Source organism: Mercenaria mercenaria, chromosome 7 (genome assembly GCF_021730395.1).
Source record: "Mercenaria mercenaria strain notata chromosome 7, MADL_Memer_1, whole genome shotgun sequence".
Classification (NCBI taxonomy): domain Eukaryota; kingdom Metazoa; phylum Mollusca; class Bivalvia; order Venerida; family Veneridae; genus Mercenaria; species Mercenaria mercenaria.
This window is the reverse complement of record NC_069367.1, coordinates 37,146,298-37,171,469: the sequence shown is the minus strand read 5'-3', so window position 1 is coordinate 37,171,469 and position 25,172 is coordinate 37,146,298. Positions and strand designations below refer to the sequence as shown.

At 36.3% G+C, this 25,172-nt stretch overlaps 1 protein-coding gene across 4 annotated transcripts in view; it reads right to left on the bottom strand.

Annotated features, from left to right (window-relative positions):
• Positions 1-25,172, bottom strand: part of LOC123555928 (inositol 1,4,5-trisphosphate receptor type 3-like) — a 125,864-nt gene that overhangs the window by 93,693 nt on the left and 6,999 nt on the right. For 3 of the 4 annotated variants that reach the window (XR_008371689.1, XM_053548125.1, XM_053548128.1), the window contains exons 1-13: positions 18,588-18,857; positions 14,103-14,173; positions 13,654-13,778; positions 12,178-12,264; positions 10,559-10,636; positions 9,576-9,656; positions 8,731-8,834; positions 6,945-7,032; positions 6,355-6,442; positions 6,057-6,164; positions 2,263-2,432; positions 903-981; positions 506-594 (exon numbers count right to left, since the gene is read on the bottom strand). Coding sequence is in view for 3 of the 4 variants with exons in the window: in XM_053548125.1 (XP_053404100.1) it covers positions 506-594; positions 903-981; positions 2,263-2,432; positions 6,057-6,164; positions 6,355-6,442; positions 6,945-7,032; positions 8,731-8,834; positions 9,576-9,656; positions 10,559-10,636; positions 12,178-12,264; positions 13,654-13,778; positions 14,103-14,173; positions 18,588-18,673 (1,254 nt within the window). In the remaining variant the exon portion in view is untranslated. Of the gene's footprint in view, positions 1-505; positions 595-902; positions 982-2,262; positions 2,433-6,056; positions 6,165-6,354; positions 6,443-6,944; positions 7,033-8,730; positions 8,835-9,575; positions 9,657-10,558; positions 10,637-12,177; positions 12,265-13,653; positions 13,779-14,102; positions 14,174-18,587; positions 18,858-25,172 lie in introns of those variants that run through there. The other variant, XM_053548126.1, reaches the window with a different exon arrangement.

The window sequence follows — 25,172 nt, the reverse complement described above, 5'->3', positions numbered from 1 at the left end:
ATTTGTGATCGTGAAATCTGGTGATTTTCAAAAGGATGGAACAGAAAGTTTCTGATATAAACCAGTTCATAACCTGTGTAATTTGTGATTTAATCAAAATACAGGTCATTGTGCGTTTTATAGCTGGTGTAAATCAACTATAAACAAAACATGATGACCAAACAAAAGATTGAAGGATTCCAGTCTGCACTGTAAGTAGCTTTGTTAATTTACAAAATACTAGATTATAGCATGTCAGTAAAGGGTAGTCGGCAAGATAAAATCGTTACACAGCTTGTTAGTGACAGGATACGGAATATACGCTGTCTCGAAAATCCATATCAGGATTTCCTCGACAGCGTATATCCCGTATCCTGTCACCAACAAGCAGTGTAACTAATAATACAATACAAAAGGTACAATATGGATTTTTTTTCTGAGTGTTCATATTTACTTGTGAAATACAAGCTGTATTTTGACAGAATTTAATTAAGTATATAATAAAATTATGTATGTTTAAATCTACCTTTCTCATGTGAGCTGTGCTCCATTTCAGCGAACCCAAAGATCTGCTCTCTTTATTCAAAGCTTTCACTTGATTCCTTATGTATTCAGCTGAAAAAAAAAGAATTTACCGGAGGACTCTGGGAAAATTGAAAAGTTATTTTTATTGGTAATTTTTCATTAACTGGTGGGTGGATTCGGTGGGGAATATATACTAACATTGACCAAGGTGATTTTAAATATGATTGATGGAGAGGAATGGAAAGAGAGACAATTATTATATAGATTGTCGTCTTAACTCACTCATTTTGTCAAAGAAATATGTAGAAACACACTCTTTATTCAGTTATTCAAATTGTAAGGACGATGCAAAATAATGCGAATGTAGCTGTATTTTACAGTTTACTTTTGGATACTACCTGTAGAAGCATGTAACCACTGTCCTGATACAACATGTTCTATTCTACAGTGACTGCCTTCAGGTATATCGTCACTATCCTATAAAATTAAATATTATATCAATTGTTAAAGTTCTTGTCTTCAACAGCATTTCAGGTACATGTATATTAAACAGCGATAAGGTCACCAAACAAGCTTTTCTGGATTCCTTACTAGTATGAACTCGTTCTGTACAAGTAACTGAAAAAAAAAACATTTCCGCATAAATCTATGTGAATGAATGATAACGCCATCTGTCGCATATAAGGGAGAACACTCGCGTCATCCAGGATTCGGATGAATGGTATTGTCTTGTCTGGGAGAACATACGCCTCTTTCAATATTCGTATGATTGATATTGTCTGGCTCGTCTAGGCAATATACTTACTAAACTAACTGGACTGACGATCGGGAATACAACGTAGATATCCCCCATCTCAAAGTTTCCTTAGAATTTCATTATAAATCCATGGTCAAGTTTCTGATATTTTTCCTATATGCATTGCAACAGTAACAGTATCGTCGTATTATTTATTGTTATTCTTCATATTGAGCTAATAAACATGGCATGATCGTATGACATTAAATGATATTTTAACATCATATGAGCCGCGCCATGAGAAAACCAACATAGTGGGTTTGCGACCAGCATGGATCCAGACCAGCCTGCGCATCCGTGCAGTCTGGTCAGGATCCATGTTGTTCGCTTTTAAAGCCTACTGGAATTTGAGAAACTGTTAGCGAACAGTATGGATCCTGACCAGACTGCGCGGATGCACAGGCTGGTCTGGATCCATGCTGGTCGCAAAGCCACTATGTTGGTTTTCTCATGGCGCGGCTCATATACTATTTAAATCTAATTGCGAGATTCGCGTATGTTCACTCTTAGACTATTTTGCCTTATCCACCATAAGACGCGAGACATCTAGATCTTGATATAGGGTAGTATACCTCCGTCCAACCTGGCGAGGCGCATTAGCTTTCTTGTATGTATTCAGGGAAGTTGTGTTTAACTTATCATTTTCTACTTTTAGCCAAAGAAAGTGTGACTCCGATTTTACAAAAAAAATCGCTCAAAAACTAAATACGGTCATTAACTTCCATATACAAGAAACATTTGCATTTTTTCCCAGTAATACTGGGATTTTGCGAAAAGGCAAAACTTTTAAAGATTTAAAAAGCAGACTCATCTAGCTGTCCTCTTATAACCACATTTATAACGTGCCTTTCAAATATCTTACATAGTTTTCAATGCCTGACCTTTATATATCCTACAGAAAAACAGACACACGTACATGCAAAGGTCAGTTTCACGTAACGAACAAATCTGAGCTAACTTACCTTGTTCACTGGGTGTAATCTGAAGACAGATTTAGGGTCCAGGTGGTCTGAGGTCAAGTTCACTTTGTATTTACCTTCCACGTTACTTTGCTTATTCGTTTCCACACATAGATATTTTCTGGTACACATGTGCAACAATTTACACTGTTGTTCGAAATGTAAAATCCCACCTGTAGTAAAATTTTCTGTTAATTTGCAAATAATTTGCAGTCATATAAAATTATGCTATGTTACTTTCGAAATGATCTTTAACAAAAAAGGAAAGAGTATTGTCAAATACGCTTTTTGTTATGAAGTATTCTGATTTATTCTCAATAACATCAAATCCAGTCACAGCTATTCGGGTTAACTGTCCCGGGACTTGGAAATCAAACATATTTAACATAAAAAGGTGCCAAGACAATCCAGAATATACTACAGCCGAATGCATCATTGAAGATCAAGATACAGTTTAATGCTCTGTTTGTTATACACCTCTATCTGTAATACCAAAACTCTAGTTTGAAACGGCGAACTTTTTGTCGTATGAAACGTCGAGACGCCATCATTACGTTATTTCTCAGGGTCATATTTGACGTCACGACTAAAGCAAGTTGCCCTACAATCAGCTATTTTTCCGTATCAGGTGGGGATTGAATAAAGGATTTTGTTTGCAAGCTGCAGTTCAGACAGAAAATTCAGTAGGTACATATTAGAATTAACTACAACTGCCGACAGAGTTTAAACATCATTCTGAACGGCCTCCCTAGGTAGTTGTCAAGGCAAAGACATTTTGTTTTTACTCACACAACAGATCAATTTCTTTAGAAGTTAAGCATTCCAAAATAACAACCTCTGTATGTGCAAAGAACAATATTCAGCTTTCGGTTTTTTTCTACAAAGGTTGCACTGTTTTATCTTTTCTAGGTAAATACATTAGGAGCATATGGAACGTATCTTAATTTTAAGGAGAACTTGCTTATGAGTTGTTTTTTTTTCAGCTTAGAACCCATAGATAGCCTTTGTTGGCTGTCTCCCGGTCCTACTTTTTGACACTGAGTAAGTAGGTATGTATAAACCTAAACAACAATTTAGTCACTTGCTTGTTTAATTATGTACTGAGTTTTATGAGAAGAGTGTCAGAATAATGTGTACGTTTGATATATTGATAACGTCACACATAAGCACAGATAGTGCTTGACTCCCTTTTCATGCTATAATTGCTATAATTATTGTTGAATTGCTGTTAATAATAGGATTTGGGTCACTTGTGGTTGATTTGGGTTCATTTTATTGATAGCTGGATCCCAGCATCACACATTATGTCATATACAATAGTAAAAGGGAACCAGATATTTGTTAGAGGAAGTACCCGTTGTGAAATGCTATGTACAAATTTGGACCAATCAGAAACAAGTTCTATAAATAACACCAATCAAAGCTCACGTCTGCTAAGGTATAAATAGGTAGATGAATGACAGAGAGATCATTCTGTATCCAGCGATAGAAGAAGACACATCGAGGATTAAACTAATAATTTATCCCAGTACCTTGATAAGGAAGTTATTGCAACTACCCTGTCAGGGCGGATAAAGTATTAAAAAGAAGACGTTTGAAGTTCAAAGACTAAAGAAGAGTTGCAGAATTTCAAAAAGGTTTCGAGCTATATGGCCAGGGCATAGGAGTTTTACCTGAACGTTTTGATTCCATACCTCATGTTTTTATTTCGATGTAAATAAGATGTGAAACCAAAATTTGTAGTCCTGTTTGGCGCCATATAACCTATACTTTGTTGGTGCGCCGTAAAACCCAAATAAATAAATAAACAAATTTACCTTAACGGTAGTTGAATGCTATAGACGATAGCAAATATAGGGTGAGCATCGGAAAGCTGAGACAGAGAACCAGAGTTTGGTAATCTACTGAGATAGTAGGAGAGTTCCAGCTTATAGACGGTTCAGTGTTTAATTGGCGAAGTACAGCCAAGGCATCGGGGATATACCCATATGGTAGTTGAATGCTACATGTGATAGCATATAGGCGCTGAGCATCCAGGAGTCAGGGCAATCATATAGAGTTGCAACTTCAATTTAAAGAACAGAGGCCGAGCACCTATGCGATAGGACTCGTTTTTGTTGATCTGACGGGAACTTCAATAAAAAGGTCAGTCAAGTATAGAGTCTCCAGCCTATAGGAGTTTGAGCTATTTTTTATTAATTGAAGACTGATAGTTTGAAACATTTAGTGATTTGCCTGATCCCTGAAATTATCTAGCTCATAATTGAAATCATTTACGAATCGTTGGTACACGAATCATTTAGGCAAGGTAGCCAGAGGAAACTTTATGTATGAGATATTTGGTCTCACCAGCTATACGTTTAACAAAGGACATTCTATATCGTTTGTCAGCTAATCTAAGACATAGTCACCTTAGCGATTGGGCCCATTTCATTGTTCAAGATACTAAAGGCGTAGGCACTTCCCTGGGTCATATAACTCGTATCCTGACAAAGAGCGAGCATATATTTTCCCCAATGATACTAGTACTGGTGGACTCGAAAGTGATTCAAATAACCTTGAAGCTTTCAACAGAATCAAGCTGAAACTATCTAATACAAACAAAATGTGAACATCAAACTGAACTGGAAATAAAGCAGTATGCGTTTCATGTGCGTTTGGTTCCATTGTTTAATACATTCTAATTAGTAAAAATCCCTTTGAAATATCACAAAAAATGAGTAGATGGTATTTTTGAGAAAAAAGGAATACGGAAAACAAACATACTAGGGCTTTAGTCAAATAAGAACTTCAGAGAGGGCCGTCGGAGGTCCGAAACGCAATCTGGCAACAAATGGTGATACTCCTTTCTTTTTTTGACAAACTTACCAACTGCACACCCCTTGATAAAAAAATTACCAGCAGCACACCCCTGACAACAAACTTACCAGCTACACACCCTTTGAAAACAAACTTACCAGCTACACACGCCTTGACAACAAACTTTCCAGCCACAGACCCCTTCACAAAAAACTTACCAGCTACACACCCCTTGACAACAATCTAATCAGCTACACACCATTTGACCACAAACTTACAAGCTATACACTCTTTGACAACAAATATACCAGCTAAACACCCCTTGACAACAAACGTACCAGCTACACACTCTTTGACAACAAACTTACCAGCTACACACTCTTTGACAATAAACTTACCAGCTACACACCCCTTGACAACACTCTTACCAGCTACACAACCTTTGACAACAAACTCACCAGCTACACACCCATTGTCAACAAACTTACCAGCTACACACTCTTTGACAACAATCTAACCAGCTACACACCCCTTGACAACAAACTTACCAGCTACACACTCTTTGACAACAAACTTACCAGCTACACACCCCTTGACAACAATCTAACCAGCTACACACTCTTTGACAACAAACTTACTGGCTACACACTCTTTGACAACAAACTAACCAGCGGCACACCCCTTGACAACACACTTACCAGCTACACACTCTTTGACAACAAACTTACCAGCTACACACCCCTTGACAATAAACTTACAAGCTACACACCCCTTGACATCAGTCTAACCAGCTACACGCCCTTTGACAACAAACTTATCAGCTACACACCCCTGGACAACAAACTTACCAGCTACACATCCCTTGACAACAAACTTACCATTCACACACCCCTTGACAACAAACTTACCATTTACACACCACTTGACAACAAACTTACAAGCTGCACACACCTTGACAACAAACTTACAAGCTGCATACACCTTGACAACAAACTTACCAGCTACACACCCTTCCTGTAGCTCAATCTGCCAGAATGTAATAGCAGACGAGCTTGGTAACATACTCTTGGGGTTCGATGGTTCTACAGGCCGGCATCTGAGATGCACTGGAATAAAAAATGCATACATCATTTCAAAGTATTATTCCACCAAATGACGCTATTTAAAGTGATGATTGTATTCATACTGTCTTTAATCAATAATTAAATGAAATATCATTGTTATTAGGTATTGACCAGTAATACAGTTAAAAGTATTAAACTTTAGAATATTGAGACAACAGAAACCACACCATACCATCTTCTGTAATATCATAATCGAAGAGTCCCTCTGCCACCAAATACGCTTCCATCTCTTTGTGATAAAATCTCACCATATTTCCAATCTAAATCAACAAGCAAACGGTATAGTTACTCACTTAAATGCATTATTACTCAGCTCTATACAAGTAATATGTCTGGATAAATGAAACAATCTTTCCGATTTGTGTCAAATGAGGACTAATCTCGACATTTTTTCTCCTCTTAATGTTAAAACGTATATTTCTGACAGGCTGCGAACCCTCACTGTTATACCGATAAGTTTAACTACTACTTCCCGCAGCGATTGTCTGGCTACCGACTAGATAATCTTTTTTTTTTTAAGAAAAAAAAAAAAATTCTTTAAAAATTTATATATTCTAACTTCATCAGTTTTGGCTCTGATTATCTATGTTTTGAGAAGAAAAGGGACATAATTATACAAAATTTGAATAGCCTCAGGAGTTATCTCCTGTGAACAAAACATAGGGTCTGAACACAGACTATTACCTCCCTAGCAGTCTATCTTTCTGTAAAAATGAGGCTATTGCGTGAAGGGTTGCCAGGTATGAAGTTGTGAGGACTTACCTTAACTTTTTTCTCATCTTCAGGTGAAGCCCTATATTTTCGATAAATTGCAAAGCCTGACTGTTGTACTGATAAGTTTAGCTCATAGCTGAAAATAACAGATGTTTCGTCTGTGATTTTACTGACGAACATTTGTAACTAAAGTATATACAAAGTTCAGGTAATAAGTAATAATATTTTAATAAATCATATACTGATTTTATTTAGGCTTCACTGATGGTCTAGAGCATCTTTTGCTAAGTCTTTTGTTTGCCAGTGTGCAGTGTTACCACCCTAACCTTAGCACCGTTATCTGTCAAACAGACACAGCTGGGGTTATAAAGTTTGCCTTTGGAGGACTTCTTCTTCTTCTTCTTCTTCTTCTTCCGATGATGTACATAAATCCCACTCTGGGGGCACTGTCGTACAGTGCGATATGTACAAGGCTGTGTAAGGCGCGCAAGTATGTACAAGTGCAGGTAAAACGTTTAAAATATGTTCTTAATTGAGATTTCAGGCTGGTAAATCCACTGGTCTTCCCTAGGTTCTATGAACGGATTGTTCCAATAACAGAATCTGATTGAGAAAGATCGATCCGCTCAAACTTACAAAGGGCAGCGATTATAACCAACTTGCCAAGGAAAATCAAGGCTTACTTAAAGCTACTTTCCACAGAACAATTAAATTTCCTTACAGAAAAAAATGCTCTACTTGTATGTGGTCAATTTTTGTTTCAATATTGAAGCAGTAAAAATAGGCATGCTTTCAATATATTTTATTTTATTAGAGTCTCATCCATTTACATTTTATACACATATACAAACAATAAAAAATCACATATCATACAAGTAAATGGCCATTCTATATAGAATTACAAGAGACTTTTTTTTTTAAAAAAATAGTACATTACACTATTAAAATCACAGTAAAACTATTGCAAGTGTATTGTGTTGCATATTGTGTTGTGTTCATTTCAAGTGGTGCATGTTTGTGTGTGTGTGTGTGTGTGTGTGTGTGTGTGTGTGTGCGTGTGTGTACTGAAGTTGTGTGTATGTGTATACTATGTTGTGGTTGTGGTTGTGTTGTGTTGTGCATGCATGTATTGTTTTATTTTTTATTTTAGTCTCATCTTTATGCAAACATGCAAGTTTACAATTCAATTATACATAAATAAAACTAAGTACATAGCCGCTCTATAAGTAGGACTATAAGAGACTGTATCAGCTGTGACACCACTTGCTCCAATGCACCTGGGACCCACCACTCAGAAACCATAAATGCAACCAAGAGTTATGGAGGTTGTTTCAAAGATTTCGTTTAAAATCGATGAGAAATACAACGAAACCACTAAACTAAAGCAATTATAAAAATAGCAGTTAACCTGGGCGCATGCGCAAACAGCTATTTCCTGATATAAACAATGTCAAAAACCGAGACAGAAACGACTAACAATTATTTGGAAAAATAATCGCACTTCGTAAACGAAAACATTCAAGTTAGCTATAATTATTATATCGAAATATCGGAACAACTGCTTGTGATCGCCTTTGTTGATTTTTTACATCCGGTGATTTTTTGACGTATGGAAAAACCGACGAAAATACTATACTTTCTATTTCACGTTCTAAAAATAGGTTTCGGTACTCCATTAAAGTAAGCTTTTACAAAGTAACAAAATGGGATTTGAATATAAAATTGCTGTTTGCATAGTCTGAAATCTCAAATAAAAGATATAAATGCTTGCAATTCGATGAAAAATAAATCTAAGGTAGAATGCATGACATATGGCACAATCTTTCTGGCTTACCTTTTCTGATATACTGATTGTCCACCAAACAATGTTTTGGACACATGGAGATATTGTCCCCGGGATTTCACGCTCTCAAACACCAGCTGATCACCTTCTTGTACCTTAAATTTTAAAGTAACAACGATAAGGATATTGTCTGGTAATACAGTTGAAACCCGGTATCTCAATGTCTAATGGACCGAGCCTTTTACTTCGAGATAATCGGAATTCGACTTAAAAAGTCACACTAGGTTTAAGGTGATTTTCGTTAAATGTTTAGCCTTAGCTTCATATACTTGTCCAGATAATGGACTTTGAGATAATCGGAATTCGATTTTAAAGACATATGAAATACATATCGAGAGTACTAAGCAATGTTATATGTACAAGATTGACACAACCGGAGTCGCAGTTAAAAGAAGTAAAAATAAAAATCTAAAAAACTAAAACTTAAGTGAAAATACATACATGGGAAAGGAATTTTGGAGGCACTTTAAAATTTCGTTGAGAAAGCCGGGTTTCAGTCGTACTTTAAACTGTTCCCTCTCACTTTACACCAATCAACAAAATTCATTTTTTGATTTATCCTTGTGAAAAACAAATGTTTCTAATCGAATTCCCGAGAGAATGTTAAGACTTTTACCTGTTGTAAGAATTTTGGAACAGCAAAGAACACACAAAATGTGTAAGCTTCTTCAAATTAAAAATTACTTTCTTCAAAATGAAGTAGTTTTTTAATTTGTAATTGTCATTTTTTACATTACACATTGCAGCATTCTTTGCTGAAGTATCACAAATTGTTTTTAAAATCGCCATGCTACATTCATGTAGACAAATTTATGACTGAAAGAAATTATACATACCACGTCACCCTCGGCCTTGACCTTGTACCTTGGCATAATCTTGAACTGGGCATGTTTTGCATTATATGGGTGCAGGACAACCTTATAAGTAATAAGCAAAATACATTTATTTCTCTGAACTAAATTTTAAAGGTAAAAGCAATATAATGCATGTTTATGTACGGCGTTTTGTTACCCAAACACAAGTAACATTTCATGGTCTTACATGTATGTATTTTAAGGACCCCTAAATTTAGGATTTTCGTGTCATATACATTTGTTTTCCTTTATAATAAATTTATCGAAAATCTGAAAAACTAGTACTTTCACTGCCCCTTATCTGTTAAGCCTTCAAAAACATTTTACATGTTACAGTGTTAAGTTTGACGTAGCTTTTGTTACAAAGAAGAATCTTTGAAAACATAAAGAGTAAATGCCTTTTTATTTATTTTTCTTTTACCTTATGCAATGGCAGCTTTTATTATATACTCCTGTGCAAAAGGAAATGTGTATTGTGATTTTCTTTTCAATTTTTAAAAGAAGGAATTTGCCATGTTTTACCACACTTTAAAGCATTTTACGTGGATGTATTTGTTTTGCAAATTGATGATGTTAATGTTATATTTTTGCTGCCAAATTAACGGTACGTTGAAAATCAATAGTTACATTTAAGTCGGTAAATGAATTGAAGTTTGCTCGATTTTGCAACAGATTGTTGCTTTTCCGCCAGTAACGTAACCGTTGTTTTCGATGATACAAGCAATGGCACGTGTTCTTGCCCATACGGGCGGCTAGGGAAAATAAATTAAAGACAAGTCGACGTATTGCAGTTAAACAGTGAATGCGCTATCAATTTTCTCTGACTAAAAATAACAACAGATTTGCTTCAAGTTATATCGACCGCTGCAAAAGAGGAAATTTTCAAAACAAACACATCCACGTAGAAGTCAATAAAATATGCTTCAAGACTGGGTAGACTAGAAATATATTCTCTCCAAACTTACCGCCATGTTTTTACCTTCCGTTGGAGAGGTTGCTGATGTACTGACATGTATGTATTTCAGAGTAAATCTGTGCTTCAGCTACAATTAAACATGTATGTATATCAGAGTAAATCAATTATTATCATGTATTGTATCTCTCAGACACTTAACATGTTGATTCAGTAACAATTAAATTAACTAGTTTGTGATTTCAGAAAGTAAATACATAAATGTATATTCATTGCTCAGTAAAAATTTATCAGAGTATAAATCTGGGTGTTTCAGCTACAATTAAACATGTATATCTGTGTTTCAGCTACTATGAAATCGATGGTAATGTTTTCAGAGTAAATCTGTGTTTCAGCTACAATTAAACATTTTTGTATTTCAGGGTAAATCTGTTCTGCATGTATGTATTTCAAAGTAAATCTGTGTTCAGCTACAATTAAACATGTATGTGTTTCAGAGTAAATCTAAGTTTCAGCTGAATTGTATGTATTTTAGACTAAATCTATGCTTCAGCTACAATTAAACATTTTTGTATTTCAGAGTAAATATGTAATTCAGTTTGAATTAAACATGTTTGTATTTAGAATAGATATTTGTTTCAACTACAATTAACATGTATGACTTTCAATCAGCTACAATTAAACATGTATATATTTAGAATAAATATTCTTTAAACTAAATTAAACATGTATGATTTTCATTCAGCTGCAATTAAACCTGTATAATTTTCAGTTTCAGTCTGTGTTTCAGCTACAGTTAAACAGATATATATATATATTTTAGAGTAAATATGTGCTTAGCTATGAATAAACAGAGTAAATCTTTGTTTTATCTACAATGAAATATACAGTCATGTTTTTGGAGTAAACATATGTTTCAGGTACAATAATTAAACAACGAAAATCTGAAAACCAGAATAAAAGACTTTGATGTATTCTCTTTTTTCTTCAGCTTTTACTTACACATTATATTCATTAGGTCATGGCGTGTGCTAAATTTGAGAAGACGTGAAGCAAATCTATTTTAAAAAGGGAAATACGTCCAATATCCACATTCTGAAAGCCAGGCTACTTTACCTGTACAACCTGTCAATAGTGTAATTTCTCTGAAAGCAAGTCTTCTACCCCTGTATAACCTTTCAACAGAGTAATTTCTTCTGAAAGTCAGGCTACTTAACTTCTATAAACTGTGTGCAGAGAGATTTTCCTCTGAAAGCAAGACTACTTTACCTGTATATCCTATCCACAGAGTAATTTCTTCTGAAAGCAAGACTACTTTGCCTGTATAACCTGTCCAGAGAGTAATTTATTCTGAAAGTCAGGCTACTTTACCTGTCCATAGAGCAATTTCCTTTTTAAAACAAGACAATGTTGCCTGTATAACCTGTCCATAGAGTAATTTCTCTGAAAAAAAGGCTACTTTACTTGTATAACCTGTCCATAGAGTAATTTCTCTGAAAGCCAGGCTACTTTACCTGTATAACCTGTCCATAGGGTAATTTCTCTGAAAGCAAGACTACCTTTTATTACCTGTATAACCTGTCCATAGAGTTACTTCCTCTGAAAGCAAGGCTTCTTTACCTGTATAACATTTTCACAAAGTAATTCCTTCTGAAAGCAAGGCTACTTTACCTGTATAACCTGTCCATAGAGTAATTTCTTGCCTTGCTGTCGTTTCTGTTCTAAATCGTTGTCCTCCGTCTCAGCCTTTGCTGCAAGCTTGAAAGATAAAGATAAGAGATCAGTTTTATTTGACGCCGCATATACATAACAATGGACATGAGCTTGCATGATGTTGTGCGGCCAACATGGTATCTACTGACAGATATTTAGATTGGCTTTTTTTATCTCCTTTTGAATACTAACAAACAAGCAGTTAAAATAACATTACCATTTTTCACCTCTTTGGTGTGAAGCAGTCAGCAGTTGAACCTTTGTGGACATCCTAACATTGGCAATCAAATAACAAAGTCTTGAAGGAGATTGAAAAGGTTGGGGAAGGTTGGATCATTAAGCAATAGATTCATAACATCCAGACAAGTCTTCTTCTATACAGTTCGTATATATATAGTGTGTGTTGTACGTTTTAGGTAATTAGTCTATTGCTCGATATGGACGACTGGGTTTGCTGACATGTGCAGTCTCAATAAATAACTAGAGATTGTTTGTCACAAAAAAAACGTATTGCTCCAACCACTTCAGTATTACGCAAATATTCTAAAATGCCACAAATTAAGGACCATAACTTCAGTAAAAACCGCTGAACCGTAACATTCTAACGATGTACATATCTAGGCTTGAGACTGATGAATTCCAACCAGTTGTACAGGAGAAATAGCAAAAACATGATAGAATTTGACAAATCGAAGGTCATAACTCCGCTGAAAATCATTAAGCCGGAACATGCCCATGATATGCACAATTACGATTCACACTGATCACCCGTGAGGTTTTGTGAACTGCAGCCCAATTGTTTACGTCAAGTAGTGTAAACTCTGTAAAACACAACAAAAAATCAAGGATCATAACTCCACTGAAAATCAATGAAATAGAACAAGCTGACAATGTGCACAGTTAGGCTAAGCACTGATCACCTCTGTAAGGTTTGGTGGACATCCGACCCGAAATATAAGAAAAGTTGCCAAAACATCATCACAAGATTTGAAAAATCAAGGACCATGACTCTGATGACAATCACCGAACTGGAACATGTCGACGATAAGCACATTTAGACTTGGCAATGATCACTTTTATTAAGTTTGGTGTAATTCTTCCTGGTGGTATCGGAGCATTGCGCAGACAAGGTAAAATACAAAAAATCAAAGGCCACTAAAATCACTGATCCGAAACATGAAGATACGTTTTTGAAATTTGATTAACCTCGATTCCTCGTGCCTCGTGTGCCCCAGCCAGGAGTTTACTATTTTGATTAAGATGCTATAACATCATGAGTTAAAGGCATCTCTTTAGCTTTCGAAATAGTAACGCCTTTCTAATTTCTTCTGGTCTAATCTAACACTGAGGAATGTAAATTTCATATCAGACTGACAAAATCAAGTAATAAATAGAAGATACGAAATTATCAATATTCGACGTGCATTTTCCTACCTGAGCCTGGTGAAATCGACTTCGCAGTGTATAGTCATCGGGCCTTTCATCTATCCTAGACTGGAGTTCCCGAGCCTTTTTGTTCAATTTGTATCGATTGGCAACACATATCTCAAATGACAGCACTATGTACAGAACATAAATATTTCAAGTATTTCAAATCAAGCTAAGGCAGCTCATTTAAACTAAAAGATATGCTAGAAACTTAAAAATATTACTTCTATTCTCGATCATGTTCAAAATCGGTAAAATGCAGGTAATACAATGTATGATAACTTCCCAACTTAATTTTGGAGGTTCACCTTCATATAATTTTTATAGTAATAAACTGAAGCCTGGGTAGATCCACTAACCTCTTGCAAACATAAAAAAGTCGAGTCTACTTAACACAAACGCCATACTTATCATTTTTACACAAAACGTAAATATTTGCATGTATAGTCACTAACAGTTCTGGTCCTTCATGTTCGGATTGTGCTTATCCTGTCTGGATCCCACAGCCACTCCATTGTGTACAGAACTGAAATACATTTAAGGTTAAGAAAGCGTAATTCAGCGCCATCTAGCGTAACGCCAAACATTATACTTGACGATGCCACGTCTTTGCGTTCTAAGCGTTGACGGTAAGCAGCTTGTATGCTGAAGATCTCATTTTGCATCCAGCTTTTCGTCATATTTAAACAATTAAATATCTACTTGTAGTTCAGAAAAAGAGTGGTTCGAACTACCTCCTACTTTAAATATATTTTCTGATTTTTTATATATATTTTATAATATATTTTCCATCAAAGCTAGAATGAACGCCTTGAAGCACAAAAAAAAAATATTTATTTATGTTTACAATAAAAATATGGCTAAGATTTTGTCAGCATTTGACAGTATTCATAAAATACTTCCACCGTTTTTATCAGTATGTGTATGGGATTTTTTTTCCAAATCTGAATAACGTGAGTATTACATATAGCTGGATATAATTTGTTTAAAATCACTGAAAATAGCTTCTCTACATAAAATAAAAAGAAAATTTGTTTGTTTCAATGTAAGATCGTGAACACAATAATTTACACTTTCACTCGTGGCTGTGTTCACTCAGTGAAATATATTCCGATCTTACACTGAAACAAACAAATATCCTCTATATATTATTTGTCATTTAGGAGTTATTCATAAATGACGTCATACTTTTGCTGCAATTAGATTACAGCGCCCTCTTCCGAATTACTGGAGAATCCATCAGGTCAGGAAAAAATTTGCTTTACCCAATTTTCAATTTTTCTTCTTTAACGGGGTTTCTGTTTTTGTCAAATATGGTGGATTAAGGTGTATTGTGTTTCACTTTCGATGTTGCACATTGTTTATTTTGCAATACTTTAATGTTTTTTGCAATTTTGATGAAATTTTAAAAGAGGCATGCGGTCGTGCAAGGCACTGTGCAGTCGAGTTCTCAATCCTGGCAGAAATGCTTTTCAATTTTTAGTTGTTATGACACAAAATCTATATTGTAATTAATGTAATTAATCCATTGGATGATTTTGCGATGCACTATTAAACAAAAATCAACTTGTCCCTGGTACTGCGGCCGGTCTCGGCTGCTGGCGCCGTTGACAGTTGGCCTTTGGTTCGAACCAAGTCTGTTACATTAATTTTATCGTTTAACTTGATCTACAGTATTTATTTCCTGTCGATAACCTATTTTCTTTGTCCGTTTACATGATGCCGAGACGCAAACATTCATTGGCCAGCCGGCCAACAGCCAATCAACCTTTAATGCCATTGAGATCCATTATCCAGTCAAAACAAGTAAGACGACCTAACCCAAAATATTCTACACAACCAGCAGCTGGACGCCCGGCACCTAACGCAACAATTTCTATTGCACCAGCACTGGTCAATGGGGCTTGATCATACATCCCAACAAGACTGTATTCAAACACAACATAACACGGGAACAGTGCCACAGACTGTACAGGTGCCAGATGTTACAGCGGGATTTGTTTAGCCAGTGACTACACAACAGAACGTGAAAACAGTGTCGCAGACTATACACACGCCATCTGTTACTTCGGGTTGGACACATCAGAACATGCAAAACATGCAAACAGTGTCACAGACTATACACACGCCATCTGTTACTTCCGGTTGGACACAACAGGACTTGCAAACAGTGTCACAGACTATACACACGCCAACCGTTACTTCGGGGTGTGGTTACATGCCAGACTTCTCAATGCCTGTTGTTCCTACAACTTATATTACCCTATTATACTGAGTAAGAAAATTCTTCTACATTACAGCTTGTAAAGAAAGTGAGGATAACGAGAAAGCGACAAAGTTCGCAAATCAGTAAGTTCATGTTTAATTTTGTTTTAAATCGTTGATGATTAACAATATTTATTAAATATCAAGTAAACACTCAATGTAAAATTTTTACAGACATTCAGGGATTTATTTTGAACACGCGGTCAGGCGATTGACGGTAGATGTTTATAAAGAATTAGATAAAAATGCGTGTATTTGTTACTAATCAGAAAAAGAACAAGAAAAAATTAAGACTACCGTTTCAGTTTGTTAAGTATCTAACAATGGGGTTTTCGGTATAATAAACATTATGTTTAACACATTTCTATGGTGGCAGATTTCTGCCATTTCGTCATTTCGTTCTGCCGCAACGACACAACGACAAACGTCGTTATGGCGCTCCACCGAACGTCACCCTACCAAACGTTGCCGTGCCGAACGTCGTTATGGCACCCAGTCGAACGTCGCACGCACCACTTCACCGCCACTCCCGACATTCAATCTATCAGTGAGTTCGTGAAAGACACGACGTGTAATTTTATAATTACAAGAACCTTTTTCATGAAATGAAGATATATAGAGAGCAATATGTGTTCGTGCATGTATCCCTCCGTCCGTCCGCAAGGTCAACATGGGTAGTGATTGACACTTGGCTAAGCGGGTTTGGCAGGGGTCATGTCAGTTCTTATTTGAGTAGTTACTTTAACACCCATAGAGAAATCTTTTAATTATTTCCTCAATTATACGGCTAGTGCCATATCTTTCGAGCTTTTCAAGCAGTAGATGATCTATTGATGTATACAGTTGTGTTTAAAAAGACTAGTATGCATGTTAGAATAGAATGTTCCAAAATAATCAACTGCGTTTAATGACGATCACTTGATTGAATGTACCTGTGTATATATTTATTTATTAAATTTTCTGCAATAAACTTCAATTATTTGTATCGTCATTAATGTGAAAACAAAAAAATGACGGTATAATATTCTAGGATGGTGCTTTATAGTTTGATAGAGTACGGACAATACCATTTTGAATAATCTTTTCATACTGTGCACATTTAATAATTATTTTTTTCATTTGCAACTCTTCAATTTATAAGTAGAGGCTGTGAAGATGAGGGCTGATGTTTTCAAATGGTACTTGAACTGAATAAAAAAGTCGTATTTCTGTGCTCTTTTTCCTGTTCAATTATCTCTTACAGGTATGAAATGCTGAATGGTGGCCTCTGGAGCATTTTTTGTCTTAATTTATAGGTAATTGTGGGGGGGGGGGGGATTTTCAGGGGTTCTCCTCCTGGGAACTTTTGAAATATAGGTGTGAAATGTTGGCCTCTGGTGCGTTTAGGGTCTAAATTTTGAGAAAATATTATTTCAAAATAGTTGGGTGCAACTTTGATGAGTACAGGTCACTTTTCAGCCAACTGTTGGTAGGGGCTCGACCCGGGCAACGATCCGTGCCTGTTACGCAACATGGTGCTCAACGGTGCGACGCTCGACACGTGATACGACGGGCGACAATACGAAGCCAGTTAACCTAAACAGTGTTACAGTGTTTTGTACCAGTGTAGCTGTAGAAAACGAAGATTTTCTATTAATGAGTCATGGCTTCTTTGTTGGAGGTTTACATTTAAAGTCATAAGGCGACTATCTAGCTTCAATGGCGAAGGAAGATCCTATGTGTCCTTCTGTACATTATTTCAGGTACTAGCGGGCATTCTCTCTGCCCACATTATCCTCCTTTCTCCGCCGCCGCCCCCCCCCCCCCTCCCTCTTCAAAAAAAATATAAATATATTTTCTATTAATTGCCATAGTATTTGTGTCTTAGATTTCTATGTCATCATTCACTCCGTTCCCCATCCATACCCAACCCCGACACACTCAACGCCAGTACCAAATCGTATTTAGTTAGTAGAAACTTCAAAATATTTCTGTTCTAAAACACTGACCCTATTATAAAATAATTTCACAGATATTTTTTTTGCGTGACTATTCATGCAAGGTATGAAACTCAGGCGAGCGATCCACCAAGGCCCTCTTGTTACTATATGTAACAACACTTATTAGTAAGTTAATAGTTTGCCTAACATGAATCTGTTACTTCTTCTTCCCTCGAAAAAGTATACAAGAATGTATGAGTATGACTTCCGTCGGGCTTAAAGCTAACATTAATAACATTATTTTATTATTGAAGATTCACGTTAATTACGTAAAATGAAATTTTAAAATATACACAAGGAATTGTTTATATATTTCACAGTGTCAGGTAGGAAATGTGACATTTAGCGTTAGTGTTGCGACATATAACGGTGGGCAACGGTGGTGCGACATTTAGCGGCAGATGGTTTTGCGACATTTAGCGGTGGTTGCGACATTTAACGTCAACCTTGCGACATTTAACGGCGGTTGCGTCATTTACCTCATACCAAAGACATTAAATTGTACCAGTAGCTACCACAATAAAATAGGTAACTGGTCTCTTCTCTCCTACCCTCATGACAATGGAATACCATCGGGTATGAGGTGTTCGGAATAAATGAACTTGTTTCATAACAGACCTTAAATAAATTAACATAAACTAATGACGGAGAGTACTAATTTGGTAAAAAAAGACAAACAAAGAAAATTTAAGTTACCTGCTCTGAGATGAAAAGACGAAACCGTACGACTCCGCCGAGTACAGACATACAACATCCCCAACAAATAAAGTGTCGTCTGCCATCTATAAATCACATCTGTCCATTTTATTCCAGCTAAAAAAATGTCTGGTTGTATATTTTATAACTATTATTCCTAATTCAGTTTAAAAACCGACAATGTGACGACTTAAACAATGTGTAGGACATGATGGAAAAACAACACATCACACACCGGGGTATAAGCGACCATTTTTAATAAATCGACCGGTTTCGGTCTTATCTAGAACTTCATCAGGATTGTATATTAATTGTTATTCCAAATCAATAGCTTGATGGAACAATACAAAATATCTTTTTTTGAAAGATCAGGGTGCGTTCTTATAGAATTAAGGTACGTTTGTAGTTCAATTTGTATCAAGATGGTCGCGGTCCGATTCATTCGTTAAAATTGTTTATCAGTCATGTATCAATCATGTGTCATTAGATTGTACTTATATAATACCGTATCTATTGTTTTATAAGGTCTACTGTTTTTATGTCTTATATTCCGTAACAAGCTTCACCATACATCTTTGTAAAGAACTTATCGATAAGAATTATATTATTGTTGCAAAAAGCAAGAAAGTACAGAAGAGCATAAGCGCCATATGAGTGTTATTACTTAGATATTTCCAAAACTACCTTAACATTTTGAGATACCTAACTCGAAATCTCGACTTGATATCTCGAAATTTCGACTCACTAAAACCTTTTGAAAGTAAGTCTGTCTGTGAAACGTAAAAATATTAATTAGTTAAATTGCTATTAGTATAGCTCCTAAACATCTAAACTTTGAAGTCATTTTGCTGCCTTCTAAAAGTGGATACATCTGCCTATATGGTACTTGCTGGTACCCGGCATGTAGAGACTCCCAATGCCAAACTGTAGCCAGGACATATACTTTTATGTCCATATATGTTATAGATACATTTTCTGGTCGTAGGGGCTCGAGCATCAAGGCAAATGTTCAAAGTTTTGAAATGATCTACGTTCGTACACTGCTCGGCTCGGTTTCCTCACCTTCTCTGATCGACCCTAAAACAAACACCCCGAGAGATACCACACCTGGCACTCATGATCTTGCGTAGCTTTGCCCACACATTTCAAAATATTTCATTTCTATTTTGATTAAGTCTAGAGTAATTTGTCCTTTTTCAGGTCTTGTATAATTAGGAAGAAATATATGCTTCGAAATCTACGAAAGTAACAATGGCTCCCGAATGTTTTAGATAATTGACATAATAAACGGTTTTTAGGTATTTTGCCAGTATGTCACTGTGATCCATTGTAAACACATATCGGTGTCTTTTATCAGGTAAACTCACTGGCACCAGACCAGAAAGATAATGCCCCTGTACGTGTTATACCCTACCCCTAGGTATTCTATAAGAATCATGGTCATGAACGGGAAAATATACTAACCCATTTCAATCGTAAATTTCATACCTAAAACACACAGTTCGGTAAATGTGTACTATTGATATTAAACACGCGATAATTTATCTTCCATTGTGTACCGGTCACATTTCTTCAATACTTCTTATCTTAAAAAAACAACGCGTGGTTTATAGCTTTACAACGTTACACAAAAAAAACTTGCTTGAACTTCCCTGGTGAAGTTCCGGTCTAGATTACACGTCCATTCTGATGGGCTGATGTGAAAATGTGTCAGTCGTCATTTTACTACACGTGTACGCTAAAATGTGTATATGCAGCATAAATGAGTAAAATGAATTAAATAAACAGAACAGATGTTTACCAATGTATGATTTCAAGTTCAAAATCATATACAAGATGAATTTCATTCATCATTTCGAGTTTTATTGTATAACTGTGAATATTTTGCATTCTGATTTTGTGTGTTTACGTTTCGCCAAACATGTGCACACTGCTGTGACCTCTAGACCGGATGTTCATTAGGGGAGTTCACGCAAGTTTTTTCTGTAACGTTGACGAAACCATAAATATGTGGAGCATCTCTGCAATATGGAATATTGAGACAATGTGACTGGTACACGATGGAAGATAAATTATCGCTTGTTCGATATACTAGGTACGCATTCCCGGGTCTGCGCGTTTTAAGTGAGAAATATTATGGAAGGGAATCTCCGCCAGGACATGCATGCTGCTAAATGACATTGCTGTGTTATTTACTTACATATGCGTTCTGCAACATTGCGCATTTTAGTTTCTTACATTTGCCTTACAAGAAATTCATCTTTAATGCTTCTTAATGCTAAGACAACAGTCCTTCCATGAATATCGGTTATTCTTACATGTAATTGACAAGTGCGTTCAACCTTTTTGTTTGCTTACTGCAATATTGAAATGTATACTCATGCTATTACTAACTGTATTCTATGTTTTCTTACGCGTATTTGACGTTATTGCTACTGAATGTAACGAGCTATTAACAACGTTGTGACTTATAAATATTCCGAAATTTTCATAACTTGATTGTTACTGCTTTTTGGATTTAACATTTAATTTAGTGATGTTTGCAACCACTTGGTACTTGTTTATATTACAGTTTCCCGGCAAAAATAATATACTAAAACACATGGCTTTAATAAATATTTAAACTTGCAGTATAACAAAAATTTAAGCACGGTAGTGCATTACAACATTACAGGGAACCAACAAAAAGCAAAAATTTTAGCGCAAATTAGTATACACGGGAGACCACTCTCGACAGCAACTTCGCGTGTTCGGTAGTTTCCGTAGGTTAAACGGTGAGAGAGTCTAAACTTACTTGTGTTGTTTTCGGTGGAAATTACGTCCCTGGACAGCTGGAAATTATGAGTACTTTTTTAATAAAACACCGTTCATGGTTCACTGATTTTACGGAAACTGCCGGAAATACTTGTTCCCAGCTTTCTACGAATTTCATATTACAAATGTTAAAGTCGCATTTGATTAACTTCGTGCTGCTTACTGCTTACTTAGCACTGTTTTCGCCTTGCATAAATTTCAGTCATTGCAATACTAAGAATCCATGAATTTAAAGTAGGGACCTACATGGAAAAGGTCTACAACAGGGACCTATATATCAAAAACAAAAAACAACGGGCAACAACGAAATGTTAACATGCATGTGTTAGTATAATGGAGGAACGATTTAATCAATTTCAGAAAGTAAAACGTACAAAACACTTAGAACTTGTTCACATAAACATTTTAATATGCCACAGAATGGATGCATTTGCCATTTACACGCAAGAATATGCGTTTTACATACATGCAGTGACGAAAGATGCAAGGTATGTGCCACTAACGGATGGAAGGTAACACAAAGACGCATGGATGTTGCATTTAGTTTAAAACGAATAACACAAGGCAATATGCATTTTGTCATTTAGCAGCATGCATGTCCTGGCGGAAATTCCCTAAAATGCAGTTGCAATGTTGCAGAACGCATATGTAAGTAAATAACATAGCAATGTCATTTAGCAGCATGCATGTCCTGGCGGAGATTCCCTTCCATAAAATATACGATTGAAATGGGTTAGTATATTTTTCCGTTCATGAGTCCATGGTTCTTATAGAATACCTAGGGGTAGGGTATAACAAGTACAGAGGCATTTTCTTTCTGGTCTGGTGCCAGTGGGTAAGCTCATATCGGTGTCTTTCATCAGGTTTAACCAAAAACGTATGTGGCATGAATTTACATTTTCCCATGCACTTAATCTGATAAATTGACAATGAGCTGAGTACGCAACTGTGTTATGATTCTTATCAAGTATTTGGCTAAATGGTGGTACTTAATGGTCGATTTGGGCAAATATTTAACTGAATAAAGATTTCACCCGCATAATTTCAAGTATTTTCCACTTGGGTATGATTAAAGAACGTTAGGCCGTATCACCATAGGACCATTACTCTAATTTCGCTATCATGTCTAGTTCGCAGTATACATAAGAATTAAACAGTCAGAAACTTTTATCAGTATTTCTTTGTTACCTTTTGTTCAAAATAGAAGTAAACATGTTTTCTACAACTTTGAAATCTTAAGAATGATATACTGGATTAGTTCTTCAAAATGTCAGAAAAAAAAGTAAAGCGTGCTTCACCCATCATCTTAAAGGTCCAATACTAAGGAAAGTGAACATTTGAGCCGTGCCATGGGAAAACCAACATAGTGGGTTTGCGACCAGCATGGATCCAGACCAGCCTGCGCATCCGCGCAGTCTGGTCAGGCTCCATGCTGTTCGCTTTTAAAGCCTATTGGAATTGGAGAAACTATTAGCGAACAGCATGGAGCCTGACCAGACTGCGCGGATGCGCAGGCTGGTCTGGATCCATGCTGGTCGCACACCCACTATGTTGGTTTTCTCATGGCACGGCTCATTTTAATTCCATTTAAAAAGCACAGAAACTATTTCATTTTATTGGAAAATGAAAGTTGGTATGTAGAAATTCGAAATAAATCGCAGTATATGTACAATAATTTTTCTATGAAGTATGAAGAAAGTTAAAAAGACCTGGGGGTCATTCTGTCGATTCATTGAAATTTCAACATAATACACATACATTTCTTTGAGGTCCAAAGACCTTCTGTAAATTTTGACCTGCCAATCTTCATTATTTAGTGTCTTGCAGAAGTCTATGCACTGGCTATGAAAAAAATTGCCAACTCACTTTCCCTTAGTAATGGACCTTTAATGTTTTAACCATAATAGAATCTGTTAATAGATCATTTGGAAGCATAGAATGCAACCACGCAACATTATAGCAGACTCAGCTTGATTGAGTCTGTTCTTGAGAGGTAATGAAATGTGCCACACCTCTCACGCCCCATAGCACCGGTTAAAGTGGAATTCTAATAGTAAAAATGAATGTACTCCATAACCCCTAAAGGACCAGCAAATATAACAACACCGAGTACAAGTACGGGGGAGACATTTTTACAGCCGCAACACAGCACTTTATGACATCAGTTGCAATAATTTAGAATCCTTTGGAAGCATAGACCACAGCCAAGCAACATAATGGCAGACTCGGTTTAATCGAATCTGTTCACCAAGGATAATGAAATGAGCCACACCATGAGAAAATCAACATAGTGCATTTGCGACCAGCATTGATCCAGACCAGCTGCGCATCCGCACAGTCTGGTTAGGATCCATGCTATTCGCAAACGGTTCTTCTAATTGAATTAGTCTTTGGTCTGGATCCATGCTGGTCGCAAACGCACTATGTTGGTTTTCTCATGGTGCGGCTCAAATGTGCAACACCTCCAACACTCCCCATTTTAAATTTCTAATATTACTCTTATGTCAAGCAGTTTGTCGGCGTTTCAAACAATCGATGTTATGCGTTTTCTGTAGATCACCCTCTTGAAACTTTCAAGTATTCAAATTTGAAAGTTTTATCACTTATAAATCTGAACAAAGTTAGTCTGAATAAAGCTAAATATCACAACAAATTTGCCCAACAACCCACTTATTTCATATTAGCAGCTGTATAATGGCCTAAAAGGTCTATTGTATACGTCAAAATATTTTGCTCACTAGTTCAAGGGTCTATTTTAAATGTTTTGTCAACATTGACATTTTAACGACTAACAGAGTAAACTACCAGTAAAACAGGCGATGTACTTTTTATTTTGAGAATGACAAATTTCAAGTGAGATTTATTTGTGTGGAGGCAAGATGCTAGTCTTCTTAACGGTACTCGAGAATGCTGATAGAAACAAATGTTATCAATGGCGACACTGAAAATGCTGACAGAAACAACTGCTACCAGTGGCGGCACTGAAAATGCTAACAGAAACAACTGCAACCAATGGCGACACTGAAAATGCTGACAGAAACAACTGCTACCAGTGGCGGCACTGGAAATGCTAACAGAAACATCTGCTACCAATGGCGACACTGAAAATGCTAACAGAAACAACTACTACCAGTGGCGGAACTGAAAATGCTGACAGAAAGAACTGCTACCAATGGCGGCACTGAAAATGCTGACAGAAACAACTGCTACCAATGGCGGCACTTAAAATGTTAACAAAAACAACTGTTATCAATGGCGACACTGAAAATGCTGACAGAAATAACTGCTATCAATGGCGACACTAGAAATGCTGACAGAAACAACTGCTACCAATGGCGACACTGAAAATGCTAACAGAAACAACTGCTACCAATTGGGAAACTGAAAATGCTGACAGAAACAACTGCTACCAATGGCGACACTGCGACACTGAAAATGCTAACAGATACAACTGCTACCGTTAGCGACACTGAAAATGCTGACAAAAGCTGCTGCTACCAATGGCGACACTGAAATTGCTAACAGAAACTATTGTTATCAATGGGGACACTAAACATGCTAACAGAAACAATTGTTATCAATGGGGACACTGAAAATGCTGACAGAAACAACTGCTATCAATGGCTGGTATTAATAACGATACATCAAAATGCCAACGCTAACTATAGAACACTTAACAGCAACACTTGCCGATATTGACGCTATATAGCTACTGTCAGAAAAATCAACACTTGAAAATGCCTAAACAAGCTACAGCTGGCAAAATCAACA